Source organism: Oncorhynchus kisutch, linkage group LG1, assembly GCF_002021735.2.
Source record: "Oncorhynchus kisutch isolate 150728-3 linkage group LG1, Okis_V2, whole genome shotgun sequence".
NCBI classification, from domain to species: domain Eukaryota; kingdom Metazoa; phylum Chordata; class Actinopteri; order Salmoniformes; family Salmonidae; genus Oncorhynchus; species Oncorhynchus kisutch.
In genome coordinates, this window is record NC_034174.2 from 65,495,168 (window position 1) to 65,511,978 (window position 16,811).

Consider the following 16,811-nt stretch of genomic DNA (forward strand, 5'->3'; position numbering starts at 1 on the left):
ACTATTGACTCAGAGGTGTGAATACTTATGTAAATGAGCTCTCTATTTCATTTTCAATAAATTTGCAAAAATAAACCTAAAATCATGTTTTTACTATGTCATTATGGGGTATTGTATGTAGATGGGTGAGCTTTTTTTATTTAATCCATTTTTAATTCAGGCTGTAACAAAATGTGGAATAAGTCAACAGGTATGAATACTCTCTGAAGGCATGCATTCTACTTCTTTTCCACTTCCACAGTTATGATCCAATTTCAAATCAAGTCTGACTTTGTCAACGATGCCATTTTCTTTTTCAGGCAGTGTTCACCAGTAAATTCCATATTTTGAATACATACAACTGGAACGACACAATGGAGATGACCGTCATCGGCCTGAGGTAGAAAATCTGCTTCCACAATGTGAATTGTGTGAGAGAATCAGTCCAGTAAACACACATTTCCCCATGCAGTCAAAGTATTGAACAAACAAACTAGGTTTATACAACCTCAATACCTTCTTCTGAATTAGCTGAAGGACTTCATAGCATTCCATTAATGTACACAAAAAATGCATTTACCTTTGCTTTATTTACAGCGACAATGGAAACTCAACCAATAGTTCCCTAACCCGGACCATCCCTGTTCAATTTGCAGTTGACCTGGTAGCAAAAGCGTAAGTCTTTACAAGCCTATACTTGACATTTTGTTTGAGAATGACTCCATCAAGTTAATTGAATAAAATCAAGGTGACTTATGTATCTTTTTGTTGTTGTTGAAGCCTTCCCCAAGACTCCACCACTTACATGAACTTTACTCTGGAGGACACATCACCTAAAAGACTGGTGAATGTATATGAGGTAAACAATCAGCTGCTATTGCTGTGACTGATCTTGAAATTGTGATTCACACGGTGTGGGTGTAATGAGCTAGATCTTTTTATACTAAAAAAACAAACATTTTAATGTCTCTGTCGCTCTAGTCTTGCTCATTTGGGAGTTTTGTAACAAATGCCTTTGTATAAAATCTCTATACAAATGTTAATGTTAGTATCATTGAGTGATTAAATGTCCCACTGTTTACAGGTGCAGAACTTGGGATTTAACTCTGTACCAGTCACAGTCACATTCACTTTTCCAACTAAGCTTGAGCACAGATTTGAAATGAAGGACTACGAAATATCTGTCTTACAGGTAAACTGTTCACATTTCCTACAAAAATGCTGATGCCACAATTTCTTTCAAAAGGAAACAACCTAATACAAGTTTCCTTTCTTTTTCTTTGAAGAACCACACTCAATGTGGAAAGGTTATCAATTCACCAACAGAGGTGAGTATTCAAATATGGCACTCACTCTTGACATTGTTGGTAACCGATCCAATCAGGTTACAACTCAGTATAGTAAATCATGTTACTGAAACACACATTTTGCTTCTGGCTGTGTGTACAGTACTGCTCTCCAGAAAAATACTGCAAGTCCATCGAGTGTGAAAGTTTCCTTTTGGATAAGTTTTTGACAGTTACATTTGTGCTGTCTGGAAATGTTTCCTTCAAGGACCTCGATCAACATGCAAAGGTCTGTATTAAGACAACTTCAACAAATAATGGTACAGAGTAACATGATAATAATGAATGAGACTGAGACAGCAAACATCTCACTTTTCAATCTTCGTCATAGTTATTCTTTAGCCCGCTACACCATTTAAAGCTAGAAACGCCATTCAAACTTTAAAATGTGCAGAGTGGACTTATTGATATAAAATTATACTTTTAAACTATTGAGCTTTTTGTCCTCCATCCACTTCCATGGGATTTCTTCAACATTCTAAAGGTTCCATTTTAGACTCCCATGAATTCCAACATTCTATTATACAAATCAAGAGATACAGATGTCTTAATAACCGCATCAACTTCATCCATTAACTTCCCACTGCTGAATACGCCATGCAAGTAGCCTAGTAGTTTTTGAACTTTTGTAGGGTTTTTGACTGGTCTTCAAATTGGCAAAATCGTAGCGCATCTGATTTTATGATATAAACTTGAAGCCCCTGCAAAAGACCAGGAACATGGAAGTATGACGTGAGAATGTGTCACTTGCCTGGCTTATTAGCTGACAAATCAGCTATTTTCCCCAAAGTGTATAGGGTATGACATCTTGGTCTACTTATCTGCTTTTCAAAACTAAAATCAGAACATCAAATGATGCAGCTTTGTTAGTTTGTCAACTTTTACAAACTGACATTGACCAATTTCCAAGCATTTTATACCACAACTTAGACATGATAAACATATGGGTCTACTACTTCTCTGCTATTTAAATCTGAAATCACACAGCTGTTCTAATAAGCACTACTTTTAGTTTGAACTTTGACACATCTGCCGTTTTGACCACTTTCCCAACTAGTTAGACGAAGCTCGATGTTTTTGTCTAACTTCTCTGCTATTTAAATCAGAACACTTCTACTATTACCACAAAATGCTTTTAAAGAATTGAAGCAAGGTACACCATTTTATTTTATGTAGTTTGACTAACAATCTCACTCTACAGAGCTTGTCATTGCCAAAGAAATTCACTGGGGATAGAGAAACAGTCAATTTCATCAGTTTTGTCAAACTCGGCTATGACAAAAAACGATATGCCCAGACAGCGAGTGACCCAGGGGTAAGTTTCCTGTAAAAAACTTTTCTTCAACAAAGATACAAATATTTCTTGAGCAAAGATTGACAAAAGCATACATTTTGTAATATTTCTTTGCTCATTAGGATAACTCTACAAGCTTCCACCAAACACAGGTAATTCCGTTTGTGTAATTAAACTGATTTACTGTATAAGAATTGTTTTTAAAATGCTTGTTCCATCGTCACTCATGATCTCAAAATGTATTCCTCCAGATTGATGTCCAGGCTGAGATCATCATTCATCCACAAAGAGAGCTGATACTAGGGACAGGAGTTGGAGTAGGACTCTTTCTCCTGCTCATCGTCACAATGGCCATGTATATGGTGAGTATCAATGATGCGACAGAACCTTTGCGTCTGCATTGTAAAGGAACAACCCTTTGTTGAACTGTTCAACATCGTTTTTCCCTTTCCACTCAGATGGGATGCTTCCAGAGAAAAAGCCCTGATTATGACGAGAATGAGGGGGAATAGAGTAAGCAAGATGACGCTGCTAAGGCTAACAATGTCTATGCTAATGCTTTGGAGAAGCAGCCAAAGCCCGAGAGCGGAGGAGTGGAGTCAAAACCTCTCCTTGTTGACAGACAGTAAAAAAATGACTTCCACGCTAGCAATGAGGTAGGGGAGGGACCAAAAGAGAAACAGGATGTGTCAGAGTCAGATGCAGGCTAAAGGAGTAGTAGTCTAAGCAACAAAAAATAAAGTGATTTAGACTTACCTTATGTTGCTTCCTTATGCACACTGAATATATGTAATTCAACCACCCAAAACCCTTCCACTTGTTGGCCAACAGATTTTCACACAGTGTTTTCATTCAATAAGGTTCAGTACATTTATCTAATATTTAATGGATTGAACTACTGAATGGCAACTTTCAGGATGAATCAAACCATTATACTGAGAAGGGCATACATTCTCTAAGGGGCCTGACTCAGTTTTAGGAAACAAGTGCCTTTTCTACGCAACTCTCAGTAGTTGGTATACAGACTTTACTTATACAGGTGTGCAATAGGCTTTGGAGGCCTGGTTTCCTTGGGCACACTTAATTTAATTAAACAGCTGAAAACCTTCCCACTTGCTGGCCAACAGATTTCCTTGTGGAGTTGTCATTCAATAGGGGTTTCAAAACATTTATCTTAAGCCATCCCTTTAAATACAGTATAGCTTTAATTAGAATTTGTCGACAGACTAGAATACATAGAGAACGTGTTCAGAATATATGGATCAATGAAAAATAGCCATCTCTATTTCAGCACCAACTGGTATATTTAGGGACATTTTGGGGTTAGAAAAGTATGAATTAGAAAAACTGCCGTAGAGCCTTTAGGCACAATATATATTGATGAATAAAAACAGTGGTTTGATTCATCCTGAAAGTTACCAAATTCAATCCATGAAATTTTGGAAGGTGTAAAAAAATACAAATAAAGTGTACAATAAGTTTTGAATAGTCCTATCCTATTCATAGAGCTGTATGACAGTCCAGCCACCATGCGCCAGACTCCCAAATTATTGCACAACATGTTGGCTGGGTGGGGGGGGAAACGCCAACTTTGGTTCTTTTTTCCGTCATAGTAAATAAAAATGTGTTAACTGACTTGCCTAGTTAAATAAAGGTACAAAAAAAAAAAAAATTGTGCTGGATTTATTACTTGTGCTTTGAGATGATCAAAATGATCAATACTTTAGTTATGTGCCTTTTGTAATGTCTTCATGCTGGCAGCCCAGGTGCAATGTGTGAGATGGTGGAAATCAGATTTTAAAAAAAGATTAAAAAAAAAAAAAGGTATTCATACCCTTTGTAATTGAAAGCCTACATTTGCTCTGGTGCAATACATTTCCTCAACAAGTCAATGTGTTGTACTCCACCTGTGTAAGAAATGTATAGATCACCCACCTTAAATTAATCTGTAAGGATAAATACCCCTCTCTCTGTATTGGGGGTGGTAGGGTAGCCTAGTGGTTAGAGCATTGGACTAGTAACCGAAAGGTTGCAAGTTCAAATTCCCGAGCTGACAAGGTACAAAATCTGTTGTTCTGCCCCTGAACAGGCACTGCTCCTAGGCCGTCATTGAAAATAGTAAATGCCTAGTAAATGTCCCTCGTTTTTAAATGTCCCCACAGGTGATAGATACTTTCAAAAGAAAGAGCAAGTCACAGAGATGTGATTATAGAGAAGCACAAATCTGGGGAATGGTACACAACCATTTCAAAGTCACTGAAAGTCCCTTGAGCTCAGTGCAGTCCGAGTGGAAAAAATAAACTACCACGACACACCCTAGATCAGGCCCCCACTCTAAACTTAGCTGCTGGACAGGAAAGGCACTGAGGGAAGCTACTGTGAGGCCAACTGGGACTCTGAATGAGTTACATTAGTCAGTGGCTGCAATGGATGATGATGTATCAACAAACTCCAAGGAATTCCACAAAAATTATCTTTATGGGAGAGTGGCAAGGAAGAAGCCCTGACTTTCAAAAATCCTTGTCTGCAAAGAGTTCGCAAAACGTCCCCTAGAAGATGCTGCAGTTGTGGCAGAATGTCTGGTGATCTGATGAGACTAAAGTGGAACATTTTGGCCTGAACGCTAAGTGGGATGTGTGGCTTTTCAGCAACAGGGACTGGCAATATTGTCATGATTGATGAGGATGAATGGTGAAAAAATACATAGAAATGCTGGTTAAAAACTTGCTCCTCTTCCAAAAAACAATAACTGTGGAAGTTTGTTAGAAAATAGATGTCCTTGAGCAGCCCAGTCCCTTAATCTCATCAAAAATCTGTGGAAAGACCTCAAAATGCAGTCCACCATTCCACAACCTGACACAGCTTGAGGCATTTTGCAAGGAGGAATGGGAAAATACTGCTTTATTACAGTGTGCAAAGTTAGAGTTGAAAATACTACTGGCTGTAATAGCTGCCAGAGGTGGTTCAACCAAGTATTGACCTAGGGATGAATACATAAAAATGAACTGTCATTTATTTTTATTGTTGACCATTTTCTTGTGTGTGTGTGTGTGTGTGGGGGGGGGGCTCCGAATAATGTGACTCACAAATAAAAGTTCCCAATCAAATGCATCAAAATCCAAGGCTGTGAGACTTAAATGTGATAAAGTGATGGGGGCCATATACTGTAATTAAAACATTCTAAAGTGCATACAATACAGCAACTCTGCTGGTTCAGCCTTAGAAGCCTAATGACCACCAGATGCATACGCTTTGCTTTTCAACTAGCTATTCGGAGTCTGTGTGTACTTCCATTTGTACCGCTGCACGGTAAACCAACACAGGAGTTAAATATTGACCGCACGTGGTACACAGAACGCACCGCAGCCTAGTGCGGCTCCAACATAGCATTGCGGACTGCTCCTTTGACAATTAATGACTTCCGCCTGAATGCAAAGAGTTTACTTTATGCCTTCTGTCCACCAGATGCATCACTTTTTCGCAGCACTGTACCTTACTATAAGAAAAGGGAAGCACTACATGCAGAGCAGAACTGGTGCAGAATTTGTTTAAATAATTACATTTTCCACATGAGAATAAGAATCAGTTGAGTGTAATAACATTCTATTGTTCACTCATCAAATAAGAGGAAATGTAGTCGGCAGCAGTGGAGGAAGAAGGCAACGGTTAGTTGTTACTAATCACTAGTTGTGAGGGGGGAGGAAGAGGGGCAAGGTCTTCAAAGGACCACACCACGTCCCGGGCGAAGGTGGACCGTGGTAGGGTGATATCAGCCTGGCAAGGGTCACCAAGTGGCACGTAAGGCACTAATGGAATCACCAACAGCTCATCCCTCAGAAGGCACTCCTCACGCTCACTCTCCGGCTCCTCACGCTCACTCTCCGGCTCCTCACGCTCACTCTCCGGCTCCTCACGCTCACTCTCCGGCTCCTCAACCACCTCCTGGCTCTGCCGCTGCTGTCCTGTGGAAGTAGATCCTCTGGTGATTTTGTCTTCACTGGAACACAGGCCATCACCTCCTGAAAGGGATCACAACAGATCTGACACACTTCCAACAGTAACGGACACAATCCTGAATATATTTTGATACACACCAAGAGTAAAAAAATTCTAAATATTTTAGCCAGAAGTAGGTGAGAGAAAATAAGTATAAAAAACATCACGTCTCATCCAAGATGGCGTAGCAGTCAGATGTCTTGTCATGTTCATATACACACACACATATATTATTTTTGCATATATTTTAAATATTTTTTTACCTCAATTTCAACATACTCTCCTGCAACCCACCTCACCCAATGTGGTATGGATCTGCTATTTTCTATACTTTAGAACCGGAACCCCCAACAGAAGCTAGCTAGCTAACTAGTTACTAGCTAGTAGTCAGTTAGCCACTGCTAGCGGTCATCAGCTAACCTCAGCCCGGTCAACTCCTGCCAGTCTGCACAGTGCGATTCAACCCAGAGCATATCGGACTGCTTATTCTCTCCCACATCTCCGGATTCCTACCGCAAGCTCTGAACCTTTACACTGGATCATCGCAGCTAGCTAGCTGCTATCAGAGTGGCTACTCCTGGCTAACGTCTCTGTCCCGAAGCAAGCAACAGTTAGCCTGGAGCTAGCCTCATGCTAGGCCCATCTCCCAGCTAGCTGAACAGGTTTATCAGCCACTTCTTGGGCTACAATACCCATTTTGCCAATTGGCTTGTTCCCATTTTACTGCTTACACGGAGCAGTGTGCCCTGGACACCACATGTGAATTGATTGGCCCCCATCCATCTTCAGAGCTCTTACTGTTAGGTGACCTAAACTGGGACATGCTTAACACCCTGGCCACCCTACAATCTAAGCTTGATGCCCTCAATCTCACACAAATTATCAATGAACCTACCAGGTACAACCCCAAATCCGTGCACCCTCAGATATCATCCTCACCAACCTGCCCTCTAAATACACTTCTGCTGTCTTCAACCAGGATCTCAGCAACCACTGCCTCATTGCGTGCGTCCGTAATGGATCTGCAGTCAAACAACCACCCCTCATCACTGTCAAACACTCCCTAAACACTTCAGCGAGCAGGCCTTTCTAAATCGACATGGCCCGGGTATCCTGGAAGGATATTGACCTCATTCCGTCAGTAGAGGATGCCTGGTTATTCTTTAAAAGTGCTTTCCTCAACATCTTAAATAAGCATGCCCCCTTCAAAAAATGTAGAACCACTCCAGACCTGACTGCCCTTAACCAGCACAGAAACATCCTGTGGCGTACAGCATTAGCATTGAATAGCCCCCGCGATATGCAACTTTTCAGGGAAGTTAGGAACCAATATACACAGGCAGTTAGGAAATCAAAGGCTAGCTTTTTCAAACAGAAATTTGCATCCTGTAGCACAAACTCCAAAAGGTTCTGGGACACTAAAGTCCATGGCGAATAAGAGTGCGGTGGGCAGCTGGGAGGTGCTAGGCTAGGAAACACTGTCACCACCGATAAATAATTGAGAATTTCAAGAAGCATGGACATGCTTTCCACTTGGCTACCCCTACCCCAGTCAACAGCTCTGCACCCACCACAGCAACTTGCCCAAGCCTCCCCAATTTCTCCTTCACCCAAATCCAGATCTCTGAGAGCTGCAAAATCTGGACCCCTACAAATCAGCTGGGCTAGACAATCTGGACCCTCTCTAAAATTATCCACCGCAATTGCAACCCCTATTAATAGCCTGTTCAACCTCATTCGTATCGTCTGAGATCCCCAAAGATTGGAAAGCTGCTGGGGTCATCCCGCCCTCTTCAAAGGGGAGACACTCTAGATCCAAACTGTTACAGACCTATATCTATCCTACCTTGCCTTTCTAAGGTCTTTGAAAGCAAAGGTAAACAGATCACCGACCATTTCAAATCCCACCGTACCGCTATGCAATCTGGTTTCAGAGCTGGTCGTGGGTGCACCTCAGCCACGCTCAAGGTCCTAAACGATATCATAACCGCCATCGATAAGAGACAATACTGTGCAGCCGTATTCATCGACCTGGCCAAGGCTTTCGACTCTGTCAATCACCACATTCTTATCGGCAGACTCAACAGCCCTGGTTTCTCAAATGACTGCCTCGCCTGGTTCACCAACACTTCTCAGAGTTCAGTGTGTCAAATCGGAGGGCCTGTTGACCGGACCTCTGGCAGTCTCTATGGGGTGCCACAGGGTTCAATTCTTGGGCCGACTCGTCTCTGTATACATCAATGATGTCACTCTTGCTGCTGGTCATTCTCTGATCCACCTCTTGTCCCTTCTTTGGACACTGTTAACAAACCTCCAGATGAGCTTCAATGCCATACAACTCTCCTTCCGCTGGCGCCAACTGCTCTTAAATGTAAGTAAAACTAAATGCATGCTCTTCAACTGATCGCTAGCATCACTACTCTAGACGGTTCTGACTTAGAATATGTGGACAACTACAAATAACTAGGTGTCTAGTTAGACTGTAAACTCTCCTTCCAGACTCACATTAAGCATCTCCAATCCAAAATTAAATCTAGAATCGGCCTCCTATTTCGCAACAAAGCATCCTTCACTCATGCTGCAAATCATACCCTCGTAAAACCGACTATCCTACCGATCCTTGACTTCGGCGATGTCATTTACAAAACAGCTTCATATTCGGTCACCAAACCCACTGGCTTCAGGTCATCTACAAGTCTTTACTAGTTAAAGCCCCGCCTTATCTCAGCTCACTGGTCACCATAGCAGCACCCACCCGTAGCACGTGCTCCAGCAGGTATATTTCACTGGTCACGCCCAAAGCCAATTCCTCTTTTGGCCGCCTTTCCTTCCAGCTGCCAATGACTGGAACGAATTGCAAAAATCACTGAAGCTGGAGACCCATATCTCCTTCACTAACTTTAGGCATCAGCTGTCAGAGCAGCTTACAGATCATTACACCTGTACATCGCCCATTCAAGTACCTCATCCTCATATTGTTATTTTTTTGCTCCTTTGCACCCAGTATCTCTGCTTGCACATTCATCATCTGCACATCTATCACTCCAGTGTTTAATTGCTGAATTGTAATTACTTCGCCACTACGGCCTATTTATTGCCTTACCTCCCTAATCTTACCTCATTTGCACATGCGGCATATAGTTTTCTATTGTGTTATTGACTGTTTGTTTATCCCATGTGTAACTCTGTGTTGTTTGTGTCACACTTTGTTTTATCTTGGCCAGGTCGCAGTTGTAAATGAGAACTTGTTCTCAACTGGCCTACCTGGTTAAATAAAGGTGAAATAAAATAAAAAACTATGCAAACTTACAATACAAATGCACTACTTGTAGCATGATGTGTCCGACTGTACCTGGATCTTTGCAGCTGTTACTGATCGCCTGCTCCCCCTCATGGCGGCATGGGCTCAGGCGTAGGAAGAGGGTCCTCAGAACAGAATGGGTTGTGGATGGCTCTGGAGGACAAGAAGTGGTGATGAAATGTCAGTAATATAGTTGCATTTCCCACAAAGGGACATTTAAAGTATTGTATTGAGTAAAGCAGGCCCTTACCGGTGAGCGGTGTTGGGTCTGGCACCTCCGGTTTAGGCTCAACTATTGGGGGATAAGGCCAGGTCTGTGTTTGAGGGTCAGGGAGGGTTGTCTGGCTGATGGGGCCTTCAAAGAGGCTGCGAAAGGGTTTCCCCCACTGGCTTCTGAGTCTCAAGCATAGCCTCAACTGAATCAGAAGCTGGTCTATTACAACCAGTGAAATTTCTAGGGAGATCTGGTTGGGTCTGTGATGGATGGCCGGAAGTGGGGATCTGTGTGAGGGGGCCGGCAAAGAGGCTATGGAATGGTTTTTCCATGGACTTCTGGGACTCACTGACAGCCTCAACTGAGAATGTCCGTCTCTTGCAGACTGGGAGAGGCTCAGAAGACAAATTGGGGTCTGAGGGACCAATTGCAGTTCTGGGGGGGATTTTGTTGCATCTGTCTGAGAGGGTTGTCTGGCTGATGGGGCCTGCAAAGAGACTAAGGAAGGGTTTTTCCATGGGCTTGTTAGAAGCGCCTTACAACCTGGGGAGTTTTGGGAGTGTGAGGGAGAGTCGAGAGTGGTCTGGCTGATGATTCCTGCAAAAAGGCTGCAGAAGGGGTTTTCCACAGGCTTCTTGGGCTCAAGCACAGCCGTAACATAATACGAAGCCGGCCTTTTACAGCCTGCAGGAGGCGCAGAATCTGAAGGACCAAATGTAGCGCTAGGGGAATCTGGTTGGGTCTGTGTGGGAGGTTGGGGAGATGTCTGGCTGATGGGGCCTGCAAAGAGGCTGCTGAAGGATGGTTTCAAAGGTTTAGGAGATCCAAGCACAGCTTTAGCTGAATAGTAAGCCGGCCTCTTATAGACTGGAGGAGGATCAGGGGGCCGAATGGAGTCTGGAGGATTTAATGTAGTGCTAGGACGATCTGGTTGGGTCTGTATATCAGGATGGCGAGAGAACTGGGTGATGGGGCCTGCAACGAGGCTGCGGACGGGGTTATCCACAGGCTTGTGGGACTTTAGAACAGCCTTAACTGAATAAGAAGCTAGTCCCTTACATCCTGGGGTGTTGATGGGCGAATTAGCAGAGTTCTGTATGAGAGGTGTAGTGGAGGTCTGGCTGATCATCCCTGCAAAGAGACTGCAAAAGGGTTTTTTCACTGGCTTCTGGGCCGTAGAGAAAGCCTCAACTGAATAAGAAGCCTGCCTCTTATCAAAGGATCAAACAAACTAATTGGGTCTGGAGAAACGAATGTAGTCCTGGGGGGATCTGATTGGATCTGTGTGGGGAGTGTGAAGGGTTTTTCTTCAGGCTTCTGGAATCCAAGCACAGCTTCGACTGAATAAGGAACATTTCTCTTGCTGCATGTAGAGTTTAGGGGTGGATCACGAGGGTGGCTAGAGTCTGGAGGAACTAATGTAGTTGTGGGGGGATCTGGTTGGTCTGTGAGGTCTGGCTGATAGAGGCTGCAAAGAAGCTATGGAAGGGTTCATCCAGGGGCCTATGGGACCCAAGCACAGCCTCAACTGAATAAGAAACAGGTTCCTTAAAGCCAGAGTTTGGGGGAGGATCAGGAAACCAAACGGACGCTGTAGGAGGGGCAATTTCCTTCTCCACGACCTCAGCTGACACTTCCTTCTGATACACAGTGGTACTTTCCTCAGCATGTGGCTCAGAGGGGCATGAGCTGTTGTAAAAGTTTGGCCTGAAATCCAGACAAATGTAGCCAATCAGTAAAACAATAGTGAATAACGTTGATTTACTATCAAGTGTAAAATGTAACGCTCAGCCACATACATACACTACTATGCTAATACACCACTATGGTGCGGGGGGCTTACTATTCTAATACACCACTGTGGTGCGGGGGGCTTACTATGCTTACTATTCTAATACACCACTGTGGTGCGGGGGGCTTACTATTCTAATACACCACTGTGGTGCGGGGGGCTTACTATTCTAATACACTACTGTGGTGTATGGGCTAGTAAAAGAAGGACAATACTCCTTCGTGGGGACATTTCTCAGGTTCCGATGAGGACTTGAGCTATTATAAGCTTAGGGTTACAATTAGGATTAAGGGTTAGGGAAAATGAATGACATTACATTTTCGGTCCCCACAAGGACAGTAAAAGAAACGTGTGCGCGTGCACTCGCGTTCTTAACCTTAGGGGATTCAGGAATATGTCAATGACAGGCATTGTCTCCTCGCCGACTCCTTTGTGGCCACTGGCTCCTCCATGCGGATTGGCTTGTCGTTTTTAGCCAGTTCCTCAATGTCCTTGTCCCTCTTCAATGCCTTCAATTCCTGAATATGGCAGGCATTGAAGAGGGACAAGGACATTGAGGAACTGGCTAAAAACGACAAGCCAATCCGCATGGAGGAGCCAGTGGCCACAAAGGAGTCGGCGACAGCTGAGGAGACAATGCCTGTCATTGACATATTCCTGAATATGGCATAGGAGACATAAGCCCTAGTTATTAACCTTTATTTTACTAGGCAAGTCAGTTAAGAACAAATTCTTATTTTCAATGACGGCCTAGGAACAGTGGGTTAACTGCCTGTTCAAGGGCAGAACGACAGATTTTGTACCTTGTCAGCTCGGGGATTTGAACTTGCAACCTTTCGGTTACTAGTCCAATGCTCTAACCACTAGGCTACACTGCCGCCCCTTGTCACCTAGTAGGTAATGGTAACAGGGAGCACCAATATGTCAGTCTGTAAGAGCAGGAGTGTCTCTCAGGGTAGACAGTTACTGACTGCCTCCAGTAGCTGTTTGGTAAGCTCAGTCAGGGGTTCATGGGAAAACCTGCACTGGTCTCCTTGGTAGCACTTCTCATAAGTATGGAAGAACTTGCAGGGGAAACTCTGTGGGTACTTGGTTAAGGAAATAAAGACAAAACATCTGCAGCTACCCCTACGGCAGCAATTTTGTTGTTAAGTTAGTATTTTGTGATCAAATTTGAAGCTTTTCACAAAATATAAGAAGAGGTAGGAGGACAGATACACAAGGAAACAGTACTAAAAACAGAGTACAGTCATTTCCCCCCCTCACCCACCCAGTGGCAACCACTACATAAGGGACATTTAGAATAAGCTGAGAAAAGGATATTGTGCATGTACATGCAGCTCTCTCCTTTCGAACAGGATCCCTGGACGTAGAATGTACACACTTCGTTGATCGAGTAGTTGACATCCAGAGCATGTTCTAGCTGGCAGTCATCACCCTGCAAAACAAAATAAGTTGGGGTCTCTATAAAAATGGTCAGGCCAGTGACAGTATTTACTGTAAAAGAAGTCACCATAAACATACCTGACTATCATTTGAATATATTGGGTTTAGGTTCAATGACAAGTGCCCATTAATATTGTTACAATTTCTAATCATAAATTACAGAAACCTGCATTTATGCACTTTCCCCTGAGGAAATGTCGACAGATTAACCTTCCGTCAATCTCCAAAGCATTCTGATCTTTGAATTCCTTTGTCATGTTCTTCTTCCCCTTTCCAGTCAAAGTTTCCTGGAAGATGTTGGAATCAGCTATGAAAATGTACATTAGACTGAAATCCCTGACTTGGGAACCTTAGCTGTAACCGAGCACATCGTAAAGCTACAAATGACATTTCTATGGATATTGACAAGGAAATATGCATGATTTCATTTTGAATTACCAGTATTAAACGTACATTATTTGGGAACTGTCGTCCACCTCTAAGTGACCGGTCAGTGCCTCGCTTTGACCAATCACCTCTTCTGAGAAAACCGCCCCTCTTGTCACAGCCCTGGCCTCTATTGCTCCACTCTCCGCCCCTGTTGGAACCACCGCCGCCCCTGTTGGAGAAGTCTCTGGGCTGGTTAGTTCCACGTCCACCCATTCCGGTAAAATCCCCACCCCTCCTGGCAGAGTTTCCCCCTCTGCCTCTGGCCTGGTTGTCAAGTCTCTGCTGCTGGGGCTTCCGTCGCTGCTTCTTCTGCTCCCGTCCTTTCTTCTCGTTTACACCTTGAACATCCTTGATCTGATCAGGATCTGTGGAAAAAGTTAAATGAAATTAATATCCTATACACAAAGTCTGAATGCATTGCTAATAGTAAAGGGTTAATCCATAAAAACCCACCCTTCTCTGTAGCATGACCTGGGGATGCACCCTCCTTGCTATCACTGTAGAAGTCCAGGTCTCTACTGGAGTCAAAGCCTGGTTGCTCGAAATCACACTTCACCATGTTGTAGTCTCGGGCCACAGAGTCAAAGTCTTTATAAGATTGTGATGGGCATTTACGGAGCTTACTTTTCTTGGCCTGACCACACTGCTCCTGCAGAAAAATACAAAAAGGGTAACGTTATAACACAAAATCAAAAGGAAAGGGTCAATACCAAATGGTAATGGTTTGTGGCCTATTTCTATACCAACTTTTTAATCTACAGTAGGGCTCGCCAACCATGTTCCTGGAGAGCTACCGTCCTGTCCTGAGTCACTGGCTTACTGGGGCTCTCTCATGCCGTCCCTGGAAGGGGTGCGTCACCTGAGTGGGTTGATTCACTGATGTGGTCATCCTGTCTGGGTTGGTGCCCCCCCCCCTTGGGTTGTGCCATGGCGGAGATCTTTGTGGGCTATACTCGGCCCTGTCTCAGGATGGTAAGTTGGTGGTTGAAGATATCCCTCTAGTAGTGTGGGGGCTGTGCTTTGGCAAAGTGGGTGGGGTTATATCCTTCCTGTTTGGCCCTGTCCGGGGTTGTCCTCGGATGGGTCCACAGTGTCTCCTGACCCCTCCTGTCTCAGCCTCCAGTATTTACGCTGCAGTAGTTTATGTGTTGGGGGGCTAGGGTCAGTTTGTTATATCTGGAGTACTTCTCCTGTCCTAGTCGGTGTCCTGTGTGAATCTAAGTGTGCGTTCTCTAATTCTCTACTCCTCTCTCTCAGAGGACCTGAGCCCTAGGACCATGCCCCAGGATTACCTGACATGATGACTCCTTGCTGTCCCCAGTCCACCTGGCCGTGCTGCTGCTCCAGTTTCAACTGTTCTGCCCTCTTATTATTCGAACATGCTGATCATTTATGAACATTTGAACATCTTGGCCATGTTCTGTTATAATCTCCACCCGGCACAGCCAGAAGAGGACTGGCCACCCCACATAGCCTGGTTCCTCTCTAGGTTTCTTCCTAGGTTTTGGCCTTTCTAGGGAGTTTTTCCTAGCCACCGTGCTTCTACACCTGCATTGCTTGCTGTTTGGGGTTTTAGGCTGGGTTTCTGTACAGCACTTTGAGATATCAGCTGATGTACGAAGGGCTATATAAATAAATTTGATTTGATCTGTAGGTTGTCACCTCAACCGTAATCTGGCGCAGCTCAATCTAATAATTATCTGGTTGATAAACTGAATCAGGTTGGTTTCCAACTGGGATAGGAGCAAAAACCTACAGGAGAGTATGGCTCCAGGACCAGGTTTGGAGAGGCCTGATCTACAGGTATGTGGTATGCAATTCGCCTAGTAGTACAAAGCACTGCACAAACGCAAGATAGGCATATGTTAGTTAGGCTTATGTCAATGTTTAGCAAAAAACTTCTCCATTCTGAATTTGCCTATTCAGCATCTGTTTAGTACATGACACATTCACATGTTGGTCCCCTTTTTTCCTCTTCCTGGGGCCACTCTGCTGACACCTTTGCAATGGCCACTTTCTGGACTGGGCATCCCTTTCGTTCACCTCCAGTTTAACTGGTTCCAGTTGCCTTTCATCCCTTTGAAATCTGAGAAAAATTAGATACAATCAATTGTCACAGTTGGCTATGTACTCCAATTCAAAGCTGAAACACATGACTATGTTAGTTCACTAGTTACATTAATCCAGCATAGTATAAGAGAGACAGTAGAAATAATGACTACTTGTATTATAGTAGCTTACCTCTCTCTCGGCTCACAAGGCGCCGTGTCAAATTCTTTGTTTGGAAGACTTGAAAAAAGGCTGGTGAATGCCATGTTGCTGACATACACTGTTAGTGTCAGGTAGGCCTACTCGTCTCCTCAAAATAAAAATTTGTGGTTATTCATTCATGACCACTACAAAATGTGTCTAGGTCATAGTTATATACTGCAGTAGCTTGCTAACGTGCACCTGCACCCCTCTATCTTGACGCTCCCGCACTTCACTTGCAAACGGTTCGTCTTGTTAGATGAGCGAACAGCACAAACATGTTTCCATGACAAGTACTCCCAAAATATAATTTCGATTACGAAGCCAGTGCTATCACCAAACAAACAATTCACCAGAGAACAACATTACGTTTTCCTTGCTTACTTCCGAGCACGTGTGCACTACGTCGCCGCCTACGTGCCATTGCGTTCCTTCGGAAGTAGTACTTATCGAAGTGCACGTTCTACAGCACGAGAACATGTTGAAAGATAATTATCAGTCGTATTCATGACACCATTAGGTCTCTGGGCCAAGCTTTGGCTATGTTATCTTTGAATTTGTTGAATAAGTCATGTCTAGTAATGCAGGGCATTGATTATTTTTCTAACCATCATTTGTGTGAAGTACAATTAGTAGGTTGACTGTTTCATGCCATAATCACCAGTCTATTGTTATAGTCAAAATTGGTGACAGATCATCAGTCTTTATAGGATCATAGTCAAAACCCTGAGACCAATATGATTACAATGAAGCACATTAACATT

The 16,811-nt window shown here is 43.5% G+C and overlaps 2 protein-coding genes across 18 annotated transcripts in view; one reads left to right on the forward strand and one right to left on the reverse strand.

The window, feature by feature from the left end:
- LOC109882882 (integrin alpha-X-like) overlaps window positions 1-5,634 on the forward strand; it is a 38,003-nt gene extending 32,369 nt beyond the window's left edge. For 6 of the 10 annotated variants that reach the window (XM_031830033.1, XM_031830035.1, XM_031830039.1 and 3 more), the window contains 10 exons: window positions 300-379; window positions 577-654; window positions 760-838; window positions 1,064-1,171; window positions 1,266-1,307; window positions 1,429-1,554; window positions 2,527-2,640; window positions 2,742-2,771; window positions 2,871-2,981; window positions 3,078-5,634. In XM_031830033.1, coding sequence (XP_031685893.1) covers window positions 300-379; window positions 577-654; window positions 760-838; window positions 1,064-1,171; window positions 1,266-1,307; window positions 1,429-1,554; window positions 2,527-2,640; window positions 2,742-2,771; window positions 2,871-2,981; window positions 3,078-3,131 — 822 coding nt within the window. In that variant the 3' untranslated portion in view covers window positions 3,132-5,634. The remainder of the gene's footprint in view (window positions 1-299; window positions 380-576; window positions 655-759; window positions 839-1,063; window positions 1,172-1,265; window positions 1,308-1,428; window positions 1,555-2,526; window positions 2,641-2,741; window positions 2,772-2,870; window positions 2,982-3,077) is intronic. The other 4 variants (XM_031830045.1, XM_031830052.1, XM_031830057.1 and 1 more) reach the window with 2 other exon arrangements.
- LOC109889328 (chromosome alignment-maintaining phosphoprotein 1) lies at window positions 5,504-16,740 on the reverse strand. 8 transcript variants are annotated; one of them, XR_004210780.1, is made up of 10 exons: window positions 16,039-16,712; window positions 15,797-15,883; window positions 14,251-14,446; window positions 13,822-14,162; window positions 13,539-13,655; window positions 13,246-13,360; window positions 12,894-13,003; window positions 10,167-11,837; window positions 9,968-10,069; window positions 5,504-6,638 (listed from the first exon to the last, which is right to left on the reverse strand). XR_004210780.1 is itself a non-coding variant. In XM_020480665.2 (4 exons), exons 2-4 carry the CDS (start codon window positions 11,257-11,259, stop codon window positions 6,286-6,288), a joined length of 1,548 nt encoding a protein of 515 aa, XP_020336254.1. In that variant the 5' UTR covers window positions 11,260-11,837; window positions 12,943-13,006; the 3' UTR covers window positions 5,504-6,285. The 8 variants fall into 8 exon arrangements, 3 of the variants coding, with proteins under 3 accessions (XP_020336254.1, XP_031685939.1, XP_020336236.1); XR_004210777.1 differs by having other exon boundaries at window positions 12,943-13,003; window positions 16,039-16,502; XR_004210779.1 differs by lacking the exon at window positions 13,539-13,655 and having other exon boundaries at window positions 12,943-13,003; window positions 16,039-16,499.
- Between the last annotated feature and the right edge of the window lie 71 nt (window positions 16,741-16,811).

Bases quoted from the DNA above. Each gene is read 5' to 3' on its own strand.
- LOC109889328 (XM_020480665.2), bottom strand. From the start codon at position 11,259: ATGATCAGCCAGACCTCCACTACACCTCTCATACAGAACTCTGCTAAT. The intron at 10,070-10,166 runs GTAAGGGCCTGC...CTTGTCCTCCAG, and splicing joins AGACCCAACACCGCTCACCG to AGCCATCCACAACCCATTCT. The intron at 6,639-9,967 runs GTACAGTCGGAC...GATCCCTTTCAG, and splicing joins TAACAGCTGCAAAGATCCAG to GAGGTGATGGCCTGTGTTCC.